The sequence below is a fragment of the Salmo salar genome, chromosome ssa13 (assembly GCF_905237065.1).
Source record: "Salmo salar chromosome ssa13, Ssal_v3.1, whole genome shotgun sequence".
Classification (NCBI taxonomy): domain Eukaryota; kingdom Metazoa; phylum Chordata; class Actinopteri; order Salmoniformes; family Salmonidae; genus Salmo; species Salmo salar.
The window spans coordinates 94,886,886-94,903,738 of record NC_059454.1 but is presented as its reverse complement, the minus strand read 5'-3'; the positions used below and the strand labels follow the sequence as shown (position 1 = coordinate 94,903,738).

The 16,853-nt window shown below is 42.0% G+C and overlaps 1 protein-coding gene across 5 annotated transcripts in view; it reads right to left on the bottom strand.

The window, feature by feature from the left end:
• The window catches only part of LOC106568149 (beta-amyrin 28-monooxygenase), a 47,061-nt gene that overhangs the window by 14,920 nt on the left and 15,288 nt on the right, over positions 1 to 16,853 (bottom strand). For 3 of the 5 annotated variants that reach the window (XM_014138224.2, XM_014138225.2, XM_014138223.2), the window contains exon 9: positions 14,136 to 14,263. The exons of the other annotated variants lie outside the window; for them this stretch is intronic. In XM_014138224.2, the coding sequence (XP_013993699.2) occupies positions 14,136 to 14,263 (128 nt within the window). The remainder of the gene's footprint in view (positions 1 to 14,135; positions 14,264 to 16,853) is intronic. 5 annotated transcript variants of the gene reach the window in all.

Genomic DNA, 16,853 nt, shown 5'->3' with positions numbered 1-16,853 from the left:
TGTTGTCTGATGCTACCCGGAACATATCCCAGTCCACGTCATCGAAGCAATCTTGAAGCGTGGAATCCGATTGGTCAGACCAGCGTTGGATAGACCTGAGCACGGGCGTTTCCTCCGTTTAAGTTTCTGTCTATAGGCTGGGAGCAACAAAATGGAGTCATGGTCAGATTTGCCGAAGGGAGGGCGGAGGAGGGCTTTTTATGCATCGCGGAAGTTAGAGTAGCAATGGTCCAGAATGCTACCAGCTCGTGTCGCGCATTCGATATGCTGATAGAATTTAGGAAGCCTTGTTCTCAGATTAGCTTTGTTAAAAGCCCCAGCTACAATAAATGCAGCTCAGGATGTATGGTTTCCAGTTTACATAGAGTCCAGTGATGTTCTTTCAGGGTCGTCGTGGTATCTGCTTGGGGGGTTATACACGGCTGTGACTATAATCGAAGAGAATTCTCTTGGTAGATAATGCGGTCGGCATTTGATTGTAAGGAATTCTAGGTCAGGTGAACAAAAGGACTTCAGTTCCTGTATGTTGTTATGATCACATCATGAGTCGTTAATCATAAGGCATACACCCCCGCCCTTCTTCCTACCAGAGAGTTGTTTGTTTGTCGGCGCGATGTGTGAAGAAACCAGGTGGCTGTACCGACTCTGACAACATATCCCGAGTGAGCCATGATTCCGTGAAACAGAGAATGTTAAAATCTCTGATGTCTCTCTGGAAGACAACTCGTGCCCTAATTTCGTCCACCTTGTTGTCTAGAGATTGGACATCGTCAAGTAATATGTTCGGAAGCGGTGTATGGTGTGCTCGCCTTCTAAGTCTGACCAGTAGGCCGCTCCGTCTGCCTCTCCTGCGGCGAACGCGTTGTTTTGGATCGGCCTCTGGGATAAGATCCCACGTCCAGGTTGGAGGTCCGAACAAAGGATCCGTCGTATTCCTGGTCGTAATAATGGTAAGTTGACGTCGCTTTTATATCCAATAGTTCTTTCCAACTGTATGTAATAACACTTGAGATTTTCTGGGCTAACAATGTAAGAAATAATACATAAAAAAACGAATTACTTCATAGTAAGGACCTGAAGCGAGGCGATCATCTCTGTTGGCACCATCACATACATTTCGGGGTCTCAACTTACTGTTGAGAGTTACAATAGTTGAATACACAAGGTACGAGCGCATCAGCAGTTTTTCTCTTGTTTTGTCAGTCACTGACAGTCACTCAATTAATAACGTCAGCTAACAATTTTTAGATTGGTAACTTAGTCTAGCCAGTTATCTAAACTTGTAGTAATCATGGATGAATACTGACAGGGCACGCCTCTACCCAGACGCCCGGACCTTGGTAAGTTAGTTTAGCCAGTTATCATGGACGAATACCGACAGGGCACTCCTCTACCCAGGCGCCCTGACCTCCAGGGGGCCCCCATTGATTTTGTTAGTCACTCTCACGCATATATCATTAACATGGCATAAGTCATTGCAAAATGTTTAGAATTGCAGGAAACTTGCTTTAAAACGACAAATATTTCTCTACACCACATGGCAAAATAGGAAGAATTGCATGAAATGTTTTATCAAATGTTCTCTTCACCTATGGCAAAATGTGTAGAAGTGCAGAAAACTAACTTTAAAACGTACATTTTTCTCTCTGCCGTCAAAAGGGGGGCCACTTAAACATTTTGCCAGCTTGGTGGTGGTGGTGGTGGTGGGGGGGGGGGGCAAATCTTGCTTAGGGCCCACAAAAGGCTACAGATGGCCCTGTGTAAAGGGTTATTGTACTCTGTATGCTGATGAAAAACACTACAGTCTCAGAGGTTTTATGCAGATGAAGAGGGTCTAAAAGAAGGATGTTGGTCCTCGAAGAGCGAGCGGATTGATTTGAAGAGGCAGTTGATAAGGAGAGTAGGAGAGGGTCTGACGGCCTCCCAAATGACGCACTAGTGCACTACTTTTGACCAGGCACGATATACGGAATAGGGTGTCCTTTGGGACAGTCTCTGAAATATTCATCACGCAGAGTGAAACAGAAGCTTGGCTTGTGGCCAGCGTATTGACTGACTTGATCCTGTGTCTCTCCCCCAAATCTTAAGGGTGTTACTTTCTAGGAAGGAAACCCAACTCAGGGGTCATTAGTCTGTGTGATGATGAGTCCCTGTGTCCTTCACCTCACCGCAGAAAGAGCAGCTGTAGAGAAGAGAGGAGCCTCATCGTCTCACCCCCGTCTGTAGCTAAGGCAGGGGGGCAGAGGGATGCTCTGCTCTGACTCACTTCTGAATCATCCTCCTCCCCAGGGCTTCATAAAAGAGAGAAGCATCCCTCTCTCTCTCTCAACTCACAAACACACACTTGGACGCTAACACACACAAACAAACACACAAGTGCACACACAGACACATACCAATGGACATTGCATGGATGCAAATGGATGTATCGATAAAGAGACATGCAAGAAATATGAAGACTTCATTCATAAGGCTAAAACAACATAAGAATGGAGGCCCAGCCATATGCATAGGGGAATCCCCATTGGTACAGACACAGTCAGGTTACCAGTTGGCATGGCAACAGTTATCTACTGCGTGTCGAGAGAGAGAGACACACTCACATTTGATATGGATATGGTACAAATCTGACATGATAAAGGAAAACAATTCACCATTTTAAGATAATTTACAATAACCTATAGCCACTACAATACATTAATATTGATGGAAGGCAGATATCCCCTTCTGAGAGTGACGATTAAACATATTTAATTATATGAACAAATGACAGAAGCCTGATGTAGCCATTATCACATCTCATATCCATTAACCTCTGTTTCATCATAATTCGAGTGCACCTTGAGAAATGACATAATCACTATTATTGAGGGACTTAAGGGTGGAGCCTGGACCTAATGTGCTACAATAACGATCAACAGTAGCATTAAAGCATTTAACCTACAAATCTAGCACAGTATGGATTTCAGTGGATTTTCCTTATTATGCGGAGTGAGCCGGTGTCACAGGAGGGCTCGTAAATCTAATTCATGACTTCATGACTCACTCAGAGAATAATAAAGCAGTGGGCTAAACCAGCAGGACCTGCCATCAGCCTCTCTCTTTACCTGGTTCTGATCAAGACCTCCTGCCTGCTGAGAACTGCCAATGCTAGTAAGAGCCATACAAATAATTCATATCAGGGAGGAGTGTTTTCTTCCTTTAAATGCATGGTAACAAGACTATTCATTTCCATTAATTATCTTGTAATGTGGGAGATTTTACAGACTATACCTTAAACAACCTTTGGAATGGTGACAAGTTTATCCTTGTTTGTTTTTACTCCCTTACAATGGCGTCACAGTCAATGTGTATGTACTGAGCTATCAGTGAAACAGAAGCTGTTCTTGAGTATCTTAGTGAAATAAAAACCCAGACATACGTCTGAGACTAACCTAAACCACTTGATGTGGCCTCCTTCAACAATGGCTGTAATGGATGTGTCCAAATGTCTTCAGGCTGCTATCTATTTATTGGTCAGTTTCAGTTACACTGGGGCTGTCTGCTGAAGACAAACTAAGCATACTGCCCTGCCCAACAGACACACACACACACACACGCACACAGCTGCACACAACATCTGTTGCACAGCTGCACTGAAACCACAGCAACAGCAGCCAAAAGGACCATCCTGTCTCGTCCGAGGAGGAAATGATTATTATTATTTATTAAATGTCAGAGTAGCAGACACAGCAGGTACCCTCCGTTACCCCAGATCAACATCCTGTCTAGATGGAATCTATGGGGCTCTAATAATGCTGGATGTCTGGCAAAACAAGAATAGTCAAGTAAAAGTAAAATTAACACATAAATAGGTTGTTTATTAGCTTGCTTCTATTCTTGGAGAGGTGCTAGAGAGGGCAGTACGAAGCAGTTTCTGCATTGTTGATAACCCCCTCTCTCCCACACTGTCCTCCCTACAACTGGCACATCCCAGTCTGCCAGTCCTGATAATGGTGCAGTGCTACAGTGAAAAATGGGATCTAGATGGTAATTTTCCATTAATACAAATTATGTGACTTGCTTCAGCTCTTTGAAAGTGTTTATGTGGCAGTGGATAGGAGAGCCTGAACATGTGAAAGTTGGTTTGGTGTCTCTATCACGAACGGTACAAGAGTTACTGTTGATGGGTTCAAAGTTGGTTTGGTGTCTCCAGCTTAAACAGTTCATTAGTTACTGTTAGTGAATTATTTTAGGCTAGTTGTAGCAAATTCATATAGTTATATTTGCTAAAAGTAAAAAAATAATGAAATTAGGACAGCATGAATATGTGAAAGTTAATTTGGTGTCTCTAGCTTGAATGGTTCAAGAGTTACTGATGGTGAGTTATTTTATATGATCAGACCAAAACATGTGATCAGAAGTGATCGGGTGAAATATGAAGGAAGACGATGTGTATCTGCTTTCACAATTCTTCATCATCATCATCATAAAACATGTTGTTCTAAATTCAATCACCCTCTTCAATATTTTTTGCCTGCGCTGTTCTGATTTCAGATTTGAATTGCAGGGCAGTAGACCTTTTTGGGAAGTAGTCAAAGTAGCTGATTTGTATCAGAAGTTGCATTGTTGCATTCACAGTGAATGGAAGGTTGGAAGTGATGATGTCACAATGGAAGCTTCAGAATGTTGAAGAAATCCCACAAAAGAGGATCCCATGAAAGTTTAATAAGTTTAATAAACGTTTTACAGTTTAAAAAGTATAAATAGTATCAAAAAGTTGTATACAAGCACACTGTCCCAGACCAGTCTGCACATTTTAAAGTTTGAATGGCGTTTCTAGCTTAAAAAGGTGTAAGAGGAGTAGCGTTATAAAGAATAATAACTATATGGTACTTTACAAGTAAAGTTGTGGGGCTTGCTTTAGCTCTTTAAAAGTATTTTTGTGGTCATGGAAGAAGTTTAAAAAGTGTTACTTTACTATTTAAAGCAAAGCAGTTACATATAGTCAAAGTTACATTTTGTAAAATAATTGGTCTGATTACTTTGATAAACCACTGTATCAACATTATTACTTTGAATTATGGGTTAGATAAAAAAAATTATAAACTACAGTTGTTGCATGTGAAAACTGAAAGAAGAAAGACATAGGACAAGAAAATGGGAATAAAAGGTAGGATCATGTGGACAACACTCTTAGGAAAGCAAAGCAACTCTGAATCCTTCATGCTGTTGGTTTCAGATAAATAGATGTATGATTTACATTTGTAAAACGTTCAGTGTAAATTAAGTTTCATTTTAATTGAATGATGATGTAATGATTGGAAAATTTTAGGCTATTATTTGGGGAGAGAAATATAATGGTGCATCTAGTGATGACAGCTCTTTAAAATTATTTTTGTGGTAGTTGAAGAACTACTGATAGCTAGCTTTAGTTCTATCTAATAAATACACTATTTAGGCTAACATCTAATGCACATTGCCATGTAATGCACATTCAAATGTCATAAATCAACACTGCAGAGCTCTCCCTGTCTTCTGCCATGCCTTGATTGTATTACTGCTGATTATATCTGTAAATGTGCATGTACACGCTGGCCCATCTACTGTTGCTAGCCCAAATTCTGAATTGTGCTTTGATATCTGCTTCACTGATTTCTGCTCTCATAAAAGCCTGGGTTTTCTGCACGTTAACACTAGAAGCTTATTACCTGAAATTGATCAATTGAAAGTGTGATTTCACAGCTCCAATCCAGATGTGTTGGTCATTACTAAGATATTGTTAAGGAAGAGTGTTTTGAATACTGATGTTAACCTTTCTGGTTATAACCTTTTTCAGAAAAACAGATCTTCCAAAGATGGGGGAGTGGTAATCTTTACCAAGGATCACCTTCAGTGCTCGGTTGTCTCCAAGTCTGTCCCCAAACAATTTGATTTGCTGGTTTTAAGCATTATACTTTCAAATAGCTCTTTGTTGACTGTTATCATCCTCCATCAGCACCGGCCTGTACCCTACCTGCCCTAAGCTCTCTCCTGGCCCCTTACACGAAGTCTGAATTTGTCCTGCTAGGTGACCTAAACTGGGACATGCTTAAACCACCTCACCAAGTCCTAAAGCAATGGGACTCCCTAAATCTTTCTCAGATTATTACCAATCTCACAAGGTATGACTCCAAAACACCCGAAAAGGCTACTCTCCTCGATGTTATCCTCACAAATAATCCTGATAGGTGTCAGTCTGGTGTTTTCTGTAATGACCTTAGTGATCACTGTTTTACAGTCTGTGTAGGTAATGGCTGCTCAGTGAAACGACCTGTCCTGATTTGTCATAGATGCTGGCTAAAAAACTTCAATGAGCAAGTCTTCCTTCATGACCTGGCCTCTGTAATTGTTAGAGTCAGCTTGATCCCCTCTGTTGTATACGCTTGTACCTTCTTTTTTTATATTTTCAGTGGTATTGTTAACAAACACGCCCCCATAAAGAAAATGAGAATTAAAAAACAGGTTCAGCCCCAAGTCCGATCGTGATCTTGCAGAGTTAAGAACTGCATTTGGTGAAATGCTCGGCACACTGGCTCTCGTTCAGGCAAATGATAAATAAGTGCTCTCAGTCTATCCGGAAGGCCAAAGTGAGTTACTTTAAGGAGCAGTTGTCTCTCTGTGGGTCTAACCCCAAGAATTTCTGGAAAACGGTTAAAGACCTGGAGAATAAACCCTCCTCCTCACAGCTGCCCATGTCCCTTAATGTTGATGATGTGGTTGTTACTGACAAGAAGCATATGGCTGAGCTCTTTAAATCACCAGGATTCAGGATTCCTATTTGACTCAGCCATGCTTTCTTGCCCGTCCAACATTTCCTCATCTCCCACCTCTTCCAATGCGACTAGCCTCGATGCTCCTCCCTCTTTTTCCCCTGCCCCGCTACAATGTTTCTCCCTGCAGGCGGTCACTGAGTCCGAGGTGCTAAAGGAGCTCCTTAAACTTGACCCCCAAAAAACATCTGGGTCAGATGGTTTAGACCCTTTCTTTAATGTTGCTGTCCCTATCATCGCCAAGCATATCTCTGACCTTTTTAACCTGTCTCTCCTCTCTGGGGAGGATACCATTGCTTGGAAGGCAGCCACGGTGCATCCTTTATTTAAAGGGAAAGATCAAGTTGATCCTAACTGTTATAGGCCTATTTCTATTTTGCCCTGTTTATCAAAAGTGTTGAAAAAAACTTGTCAATAATCAACTGACTGTCTTTCTTCATGTCTATAGTATTCTCTCTGGTAAGCAACCTGGTTTACGCTCAGGTTATGGATGTGTCACTGCAACCGTAAAGGTCCTCAATGATGTCACCATTGCCCTTGATTCTATGCAATGTTATGCTGCTATTTTTATTGACTTGGCCAAAGCTTTTGATACAGTAGACCATTCCATACTTGTGGGACAGCTAAGGAGTATTGGTGTCTCTGAGGGGTCATTGGCCTGGTTTGCTAACTACCTCTCTCAAAGAGTGCAGTGTATAAAGTCAGAACATCTGCTGTCTCAGCCATTGCCTCTCACCAAGGGTGTTGTCTCTCTTGTCGTGATGTGTTTTGTCCTACATTTTTATATTTTTATTTTATTTTTAATCCTAGTCCCCATCCCCGCAGGAGGCCTTTTGGTAGGCCGTCATTGTAAATAAGAATTTGTTCTTAACTGACTTGCCTAGTTAAATAAAAGGTTAAATAACAAATAAATGAATTTAAAAAAGATCACTGAAAAGTACATTGCTGAATAAAATGTGGTGTGCTTGTTTTAAAATATGCATGGTTTTTAAATAAGTTATAGTTGTAGTAGTGTCTGAGGTACTAATGTTGGTGACTGGTTGTAGTTGTAGTAGTGTCTGCAGTACTAATGTTGGTGACTGGTTATAGTTGTAGTAGTGTCTGAGGTACTAATGTTGGTGACTGGTTATAGTTGTAGTAGTGTCTGCAGTACTAATGTTGGTGACTGGTTATAGTAGTGTCTGCAGTACTAATGTTGGTGACTGGTTATAGTTGTAGTAGTGTCTGCAGTACTAATGTTGGTGACTGGTTGTAGTTGTAGTAGTGTCTGCAGTACTAATGTTGGTGACTGGTTATAGTTATAGTAGTGTCTGCAGTACTAATGTTGGTGACTGGTTATAGTTGTAGTAGTGTCTGCAGTACTAATGTTGGTGACTGGTTATAGTTGTAGTAGTGTCTGCAGTACTAATGTTGGTGACTGGTTATAGTTGTAGTAGTGTCTGAGGTACTAATGTTGGTGACTGGTTGTAGTTGTAGTAGTGTCTGCAGTACTAATGTTGGTGACTGGTTGTAGTTGTAGTAGTGTCTGCAGTACTAATGTTGGTGACTGGTTATAGTTGTAGTAGTGTCTGCAGTAGTAATGTTGGTGACTGGTTATAGTTGAAAAAGTAGGTAGTTGAAAAGATTGATTGATTGATTGATGGATGGATAGGATAGCCTGAACAAGTTGGTTTGGTGTCTCTGTATGTTCAAGAGTTACAATTATTGTTGGTGGGTATTATAAGCTAATTTAAGCACATTTAAGTAGTTATAATTTATAGTGCAGACCAGAGCTATTGCGAACCAGAGCTAGCTAGCTACGCCCAGGACCAGAGCTGGACCCGATCTAGTGCAGACCAGCGCAGTAGTTGTGGTCATTAGTTATGATGGTGTGGCCATTAGTGTTGGTCAGTAGTTGTGGTCAGTAGTTGTGTGGTAAGTAGTTGTGTGGTCAGTAGTTGTGGTCAGTACGTCTGTGGTTCAGTAGTTGTGTGGTTAGTAGTTGTGTGGTTGTGGTCAGTAGTTGTGGTCAGTAGTGGTTAGTAGTTTTGGTCAGTCGTTTTGGTAAGTAGTAGTTGTGGTCAGTAGTTGTGGTCAGTAGTGGTTAGTAGTTTTGGGCAGTAGTTTTGGTCAGTAGTTGTGGACAGTAGTTGTGTGGTTGTGGTCAGTAGTTGTGGTCAGTAGTGGTTAGTAGTTTTGGTCAGTAGTTTTGGTAAGTAGTAGTTGTGGTCAGTAGTTGTGGACAGTAGTTGTGTGGTTGTGGTCAGTAGTTGTGGTCAGTCGTGGTTAGTCGTTTTGGTCAGTAGTTTTGGTAAGTAGTAGTTGTGGTCAGTAGTTGTGGACAGTAGTTGTGTGGTTGTGGTCAGTAGTTGTGGTCAGTAGTGGTTAGTAGTTTTGGTCAGTAGTTTTGGTAAGTAGTAGTTGTGGTCAGTAGTTGTGGTCAGTAGTTGTGGTCAGTAGTAGTTGTGGTCAGTAGTAGTTGTGGTCAGTAGTAGTTGTGTGGTTGTGGTCAGTAGTGGTTAGTAGTTTTGGTCAGTAGTTTTGGTAAGTGGTCAGTAGTGGTTAGTAGTTTTGGTAAGTAGTAGTTGTGGTCAGTAGTTTTGGTCAGTAGTTGTGGACAGTAGTTGTGTGGTTGTGGTCAGTAGTTGTGGTCAGTAGTAGTTGTGGTCAGTAGTAGTTGTGGTCAGTAGTAGTTGTGTGGTTGTGGTCAGTAGTGGTTAGTAGTTTTGGTCAGTAGTTTTGGTAAGTGGTCAGTAGTGGTTAGTAGTTTTGGTCAGTAGTTTTGGTAAGTAGTAGTTGTGGTCAGTAGTTTTGGTCAGTAGTTGTGGACAGTAGTTGTGTGGTTGTTGTCAGTAGTTGTGGTCAGTAGTTTTGGTCAGTAGTAGTTGTGGTCAGTAGTTGTGTGGTTGTTGTCAGTAGTTGTGGTCAGTAGTTGTGTGGTTGTTGTCAGTAGTTGTGGTCAGTAGTTGTGTGGTTGTTGTCAGTAGTTGTGGTCAGTAGTTGTGTGGTTGTTGTCAGTAGTTGTGGTCAGTAGTTGTGTGGTTGTTGTCAGTAGTTGTGGTCAGTAGTTTTGGTCAGTAGTAGTGGTCAGTAGTAGTTGTGGTCAGTAGTTGTGGACAGTAGTTGTGTGGTTGTGGTCAGTAGTGGTTAGTAGTTTTGGTAAGTAGTAGTTGTGGTCAGTAGTTGTGGACAGTAGTGGTTAGTAGTTTTGGTCAGTAGTTGTGGACAGTAGTTGTGTGGTTGTTGTCAGTAGTTGTGGTCAGTAGTTTTGGTCAGTAGTAGTTGTGGTCAGTAGTTGTGTGGTTGTTGTCAGTAGTTGTGGTCAGTAGTTGTGTGGTTGTTGTCAGTAGTTGTGGTCAGTAGTTTTGGTCAGTAGTAGTTGTGGACAGTAGTTGTGTGGTTGTTGTCAGTAGTTGTGGTCAGTAGTTTTGGTCAGTAGTAGTTGTTGTCAGTAGTTGTGGTCAGTAGTAGTTGTGGTCAGTAGTAGTTGTGGTCAGTAGTTGTGTGGTTGTTGTCAGTAGTTGTGGTCAGTAGTAGTTGTGGTCAGTAGTTGTGGACAGTAGTTGTGTGGTTGTGGTCAGTAGTTGATTGATTGATTGATTGATTGATTGATTGATTGGTTATGCGGTTACTAAAAGAGCTGTATCGTTAAATTGGTAATAGATATTTTTGTTTCCGACTTAAGATTTGAATAGCAAAGAAGGGCTACAAGATGTCATACCCTCTAACATTTTGTCTAAGTTGTTGGCAAAGTGGTCATAAGTTGCATTGTTGAATTTACAGTGAATGGAATGTTGGAAGTGATGATGTTATAATGGGGCCTTTGGAATACTGAGGAAATCCCCTGAAAGTGGATGGAGGACAAAAAGGTTAGTAGTTTAAAAAGTATAAAATAGATCAAAAAGTTGTATACAAGCAACTCCAATCCAGTCTCCACGTTTTAAAGTTTCAACGGTGTAAAAGGAGTAGCATGCTAAAAAATAATAATAAGTCAGAAGTATGTCAGAGACTTAAATTGGGGACTCTTGCTTCACAAGCCCCTTTAACTATAAGTCAGAAATAAGTGATATAATATTTAAAGTGTAGATGCTTTCGCAAGCCAATTTAATGAATGGCTGAATCACTTTATACAGTATTTCTGCTTTACTATCAAACTGCATGAGAAGCAGACAGCTCTCCTGACTTGAGCAACGCCACAACAATAAAAACAACACCATTAATCCCTTTAGTTTATTTTCCTATACAGCACATGGACACTTTCATATTAAACTCAACCGAAATGAAAACTAGCCAGCCTGTCTGTGTACAGATGTAGGATTTTAATTTGATCACCCTGTTGCAGGAGAACTTTCTTGCAATGCAGGACATTTTTAACTTGTAGTGCATTTGAGGTTTAAAAAGGCTTCGTAAGATTGTAATTTCCACTTTGAAATTTCAGACTTGATTTTCCCTTACGAAAAATGTATCAACCCCACTACAAAATAATAATTCACATTTCCCGTTACTGTATGATTATTCACTTGATGTAGCGAACTGGCTCAAATTAAGATCCTACATCTGTAGCTCTGAACTCATCCATATTACTCCCAGACAGTCACTGTTTGTAAAACATAAACACGTAAACATAGCCCCTCCCTCTCTGTTTATGCAGTGCTTTAAAAAATACAAAAAAATAAGGAACACAACTCCATTTATGAAAAATGTATTATAGTTTTTTCCCCCCTGGTTTTTATTAAAATGTGTTTTTCTAATGCATTCCCCCCTGAATGTCTCTCTATTCCTCATGTGACACAGACAGTACTGAAAGCTTCCCCTCACTTAAACCTTTTTTGTGTGTGTGTGTGTCTGTGTGTGTGTTCGTGCGTATAGAAGGATTACAGCGGCCAATCCTCCTGTTGATGACTACTGATTAATGACTACCTGATGACTTTCCATTGGTGCATATCCATACAATATTCTCTATCGCTCTACTTTTTCCTCCACATATTGTGCTGTCTCATTTTGACTCAAATGACTTAGCAGAAGCACTACAGGCGAGGGAGATATGAGTCAATATAATAAAAAGTGCAACACTGAGCTTCAACTGCCTAGATGAGTGAGTCTCTAGACTAGTGTAACTCACATTTTCCATCCTGCTGCCATAGAGCATAGAGCATGATGCTCATGGATAATCACCAGAGCAGCGTGTAAAAACGCTCTCTTCTTGTTCACTTTCCTTACCGGCCGATGGGGTTTTATTTTCCCCATCCCCTGCCATCCTCAGGCCTCTCTCCTCTCACTGAGCTCTGCTACCCCCCCCCCCCCATCCCCTGCCATCCTAAGGCCTCTCACTGAGCTCTGCTACCCCCCATCCCCTGCCATCCTCAGGCCTCTCTCCTCTCACTGAGCTCTGCTACCCCCCATCCCCTGCCATCCTCAGGCCTCTCTCCTCTCACTGAGCTCTGCTACTCCCCCATCCCCTGCCATCCTCAGGCCTCTCTCCTCTCACTGAGCTCTGCTACCCCCCATCCCCTGCCATCCTCAGACCTCTCTCCTCTCACTGAGCTCTGCTACTCCCCCATCCCCTGCCATCCTCAGGCCTCTCTCCTCTCACTGAGCTCTACGACCCCCCCCATCCCCTGCCCTCCTCAGGCCTCTCTCCTCTCACTGAGCTCTGCTACCCCCCCCATCCCCTGCCATCCTAAGGCCTCTCACTGAGCTCTGCTACCCCCCATCCCCTGCCATCCTCAGGCCTCTCTCCTCTCACTGAGCTCTGCTACCCCCCATCCCCTGCCATCCTCAGGCCTCTCTCCTCTCACTGAGCTCTGCTACCCCACACCCCCCAGTAGTCTGAAGCCCCGCAAACAGCAGAGGCCGTCACAGCTGGTGAGACAGGAACAGGAAGTGAACCACCACTCACTGTGACCTCATACACGGCGGACAAGCCAGGTCCCTTCATGGATCATGCCCTGCAGCAGTGGGCAGCATCTGTGTGCATCCGAATGACAATAAGGCCAGTTCGATTCACTGTCTCCACCTTTCTAACCGTCTTACTATTTTTCTCTCTCTCTCTCAGTGACCCCCCGCCCCCAATCATCAGAGCACCTACCCTGAAAATTGTTTATTGATTCATCAGTCATGGTATGAATTTCACACATTGTTATAATGCGCTTATCAGACATTATCACAGTCTTACCACAGAATTTCACTGTAACTCTATAACTGTATGACTCATTTAGTCTCTTGCCAGATCTTTGGGCGCTAAGCATTGACAGCCTTAGCAACAGTATCTCTGATACTCAGTTCTTCTCATGATCAGACTCTCCCATAGAATAGAGATAAAGATAAATCCCATAGATATTAATGTATCTATTTCTATGGTAAATCCTTCAGAACAGGACAAGATGAGCTCACAATATAGAAGTTCCTCCTTTAGAACCACAGGCATCACCAGATGGTAACTCCATTGAATAGATTAATCATCAGCATAATTAAAATGTTAAATCTCGAGCTCATTATCCAGTAATGGCAAAAATATAAAATCCTTACATTACATGGGCTATATTCTAAAGTTATTAGAGAAAATAGAGTACATTGGAGAACAAAATAGAGTACATTTGTGGATATGTTATTGGACATTTGAGAGTATGTGAGAGTTGTCCTGAGACCTTTATAATTGGCTGTTTTTCCAGCCTGGACTCCATGATGCACTCAGAGGACACACTCTCTAATGATTCAAGGGAACTCATGAACACTGGCGTAAAGAGTTCAACCTAATGCACGCACACACACACACACACACACACACACACACACACACACACACACACACACACACACACACACACACACACACACACACACACACACAAAGCTTCAAAGCAAAAGAAAGCAAGTAAGTAAAAAGAGAGGGAGGGAGGACAAGAGAATACATAACATGTTCTCAGCACAGAGGGTGTTATTTTTAAACCGGAGCCCCAGGTGTCTGTGAAGTGAGCTGGAGAATGCAAGGGGTCACCCAGGTCATGGTAAAGAAAAGAGGGAGAATAATACTAGAATAAAACCTTGCAGAGAGAGAGAAAGCTGGTAGGCAAAAAAAAGCTGAGAGAGAAAAAGAGAGAGAAGGAAAGAGCGAAAGAGACAATACTGAGAAAACTGCTTAACTCCAGCTACAGCCTGGCTACCGGCATGGACAGAGGCACACACAGAGACAGGACAAGGTCAGAACAAAACACTCCTTTTGTTTTGGTAAACTGTTTAACCCTGAGGCACAGCTGTGTGCTCAGACAGAAGATCTTAGTATACGTGGAGGTTGGCATGTTTGAGCAGAGAAGTGAACGATGCTACTGTAAAAGCAAAAAGAGGGTTTCTGTGTAAAGTCCTCACCTTCCACCCCACCTCTCTGGCAGGAAGTCCTCTGGCTGGTGGAACACTTCCGGGTCACGGTGGATGGCGTGGCTAATGTACATGGCAGCGTAACCCTTGGGAATGTGGAAGCCTCCCAGAGTAGTGTCCTTTGGAGTGAATAAAACAGTAGGAGACTGGCATTGAGTTGTGAGGGCAGTCATTTGACAATAACTCAACGTGGTATAAATACTATAGTACTTTAGTGTTTTTGCAGACTTGACTGTAGTGCGGACTTCCGCAAAAACACTATAGTGAATACTGTAGTATTTACTGTAGTATACTGTAGTATTTACAGTTAACTATAGTATAAATACTGTAGTAAAAGAAAACTGTAGTATATACTATGGTAATTAATGTAGTGTTTTTGCAGATTGTAGTAAACTGTAGTATTTACTGTAGTGTTTTTGCGGAATGTAGTATTTACTGTAGAGTTTTTGTGGACTGTAGTACACAGTCGTGGCCAAAAGTTTTGAGAATGACACAAATATTAATTTTCACAAAGCAGTGTCTTTAGATATTTCTGTCAGATGTTACTATGGAATACTGAAGTATAATTACAAGCATTTCATAAGTGTCAAAGGCTTTTATTTACAATTACATGAAGTTGATGCAAAGAGTCAATATTTGCAGTGTTGACCCTTCTTTTTCAAGACCTCTGCAATCCGCCCTGGCATGCTGTCAATTAACTTCTGGGCACATCCTGACTGATGGCAGCCCAATCTTGCATAATCAATGCTTGGAGTTTGTCAGAATTTGTGGGTTTTTGTTTGTCCACCTGCCTCTTGAGGATTGACCACAAGTTCTCAATGGGATTAAGGTCTGGGGAGTTTCCTGGCCATGGACCCAAAATATCGATGTTTTGTTCCCCGAGCCACTTAGTTATCACTTTTGCCTTATGGCAAGGTGCTCCATCATGCCAGAAAAGGCATTGTTCGTCACCAAACTGTTCCTGGATGGTTGGGAGAAGTTGCTCTCGGAGGATGTGTTGGTACCATTCTTTATTCATGTCCGTGTTCCATGGCAAAATTGTGAATGAGCCCACTCCCTTGGCTGAGAAGCAACCCCACACATGAATGGTCTCAGGATGCTTTACTGTTGGCATGAATGACACAGGACTGATGGTAGCGCTCACTTTGTCTTCTCCGGACAAGCTTTTTTTTCCGGATGCCCCAGACAAATCGGAAAGGGGATTCATCAGAGAAAATATGACTTTACCCTAGTCCTCAGCAGTCCAATCCCTGTACCTTTTGCAGAAAATCTGTCTGTTCCTGATGTTTTTCCTGGAGAGAAGTGGCTTCTTTGCTGCCCTTCTTGACTCCAGGCCATCCTCCAAAAGTCTTTGCCTCAATGTGCGTGCAGATGCACTCACACCTGCCTGCTGCCATTCCTGAGCAAGCTCTGTACTGGTGGTGCCCTGATCCCACAGCTGAATCAACTTTAGGAGACGGTCCTGGCACTTGCTGGACTTTCTTCGGCGCCCTGAAGCCTTCTTCACAACAATTGAACCGCTCTCCTTAAAGTTCTTGATGATCCGATAAATGGTTGATTTATGTGCAATCTTACTGGCAGCAATATCCTTGCCTGTGAAGCCCTTTTTGTGCAAAGCAATGATGACGGCACATGTTTCCTTGCAGGTAACTATGGTTAACAGAGGAAGAACAATGATTCCAAGCACCACCCTCCTTTTGAAGCTTCCAGTCTGTTACTTGAACTCAATCAGCATGACAGAGTGATCTCCAGCCTTGTCCTCGTCAACACTCACACCTGTGTTAACGAGAGAATCACTGACATGATGTCAGCTGGTCCTTTTGTGGCAGGTCTGAAACGCAGTGGAAATGTTTTTTGGGGATTCAGTTCATTTGCATGGCAAAGACGGACTTTGCAATTAATTGTAATTCATCTGATCACGCTACATAACATTCTGAAGTATATGCAAATTGCCATCATACAAACTGAGGCATCAGACTTTGTGAAAATTAATATTTGTCATTCTCAAAACTTTTGGCCACGACTGTACTGTAGTGTTACTGTAGTGTTTTTGCACACCGTAGTATACTGTAGTATTTACTATAGTGTTTTTGTTTTATTATCTTTGACATAGAAGTGAGGAAACCGACTGGAGAATTACTAAAATAGCATATTTTCCATTACTTGAAGGTAGGTAGAACTGGGGTCTGAACACATAGTTGTAATGAACACAATATGTCAATACCTAGCATTGACATATGGGTGGCATAAATTGGGATATGGGGGAGGGGAATGGGTAGGGTACAGTTCAAGTCAGAAGTTTACATACACCTTAGCCAAATACATTTTAACTCAGTTTTTCACAATCCCTGACATTTAATCCTAGTAGAAATTCTCTGTCTTAGGTCCGTTAGGATCACCACTTTATTTTAAGAATGTGAAATGTCAGAATAATAGTAGAGAGAATGATTTATTTCAGCTTTTATTTCTTTCATCATATTCCCAGTGGGTCAGATGTTTACATACACTCAATTAGTATTTGGTAGCATTACCTTTAAATTGTTTAACTTTGGTCAAATGTTTCTGGTAGCCTTCCACAAGCTTCCCACAATAAGTTGGGTGAATTTTGGCCCATTCCTCCTGACAGAGCTGGTGTAACTGAGTCAGGTTTGTAGGCCTCCTTGCTCGCACACACTTTTTCAGTTCTGCCCACAAATTTGCTATGGGATT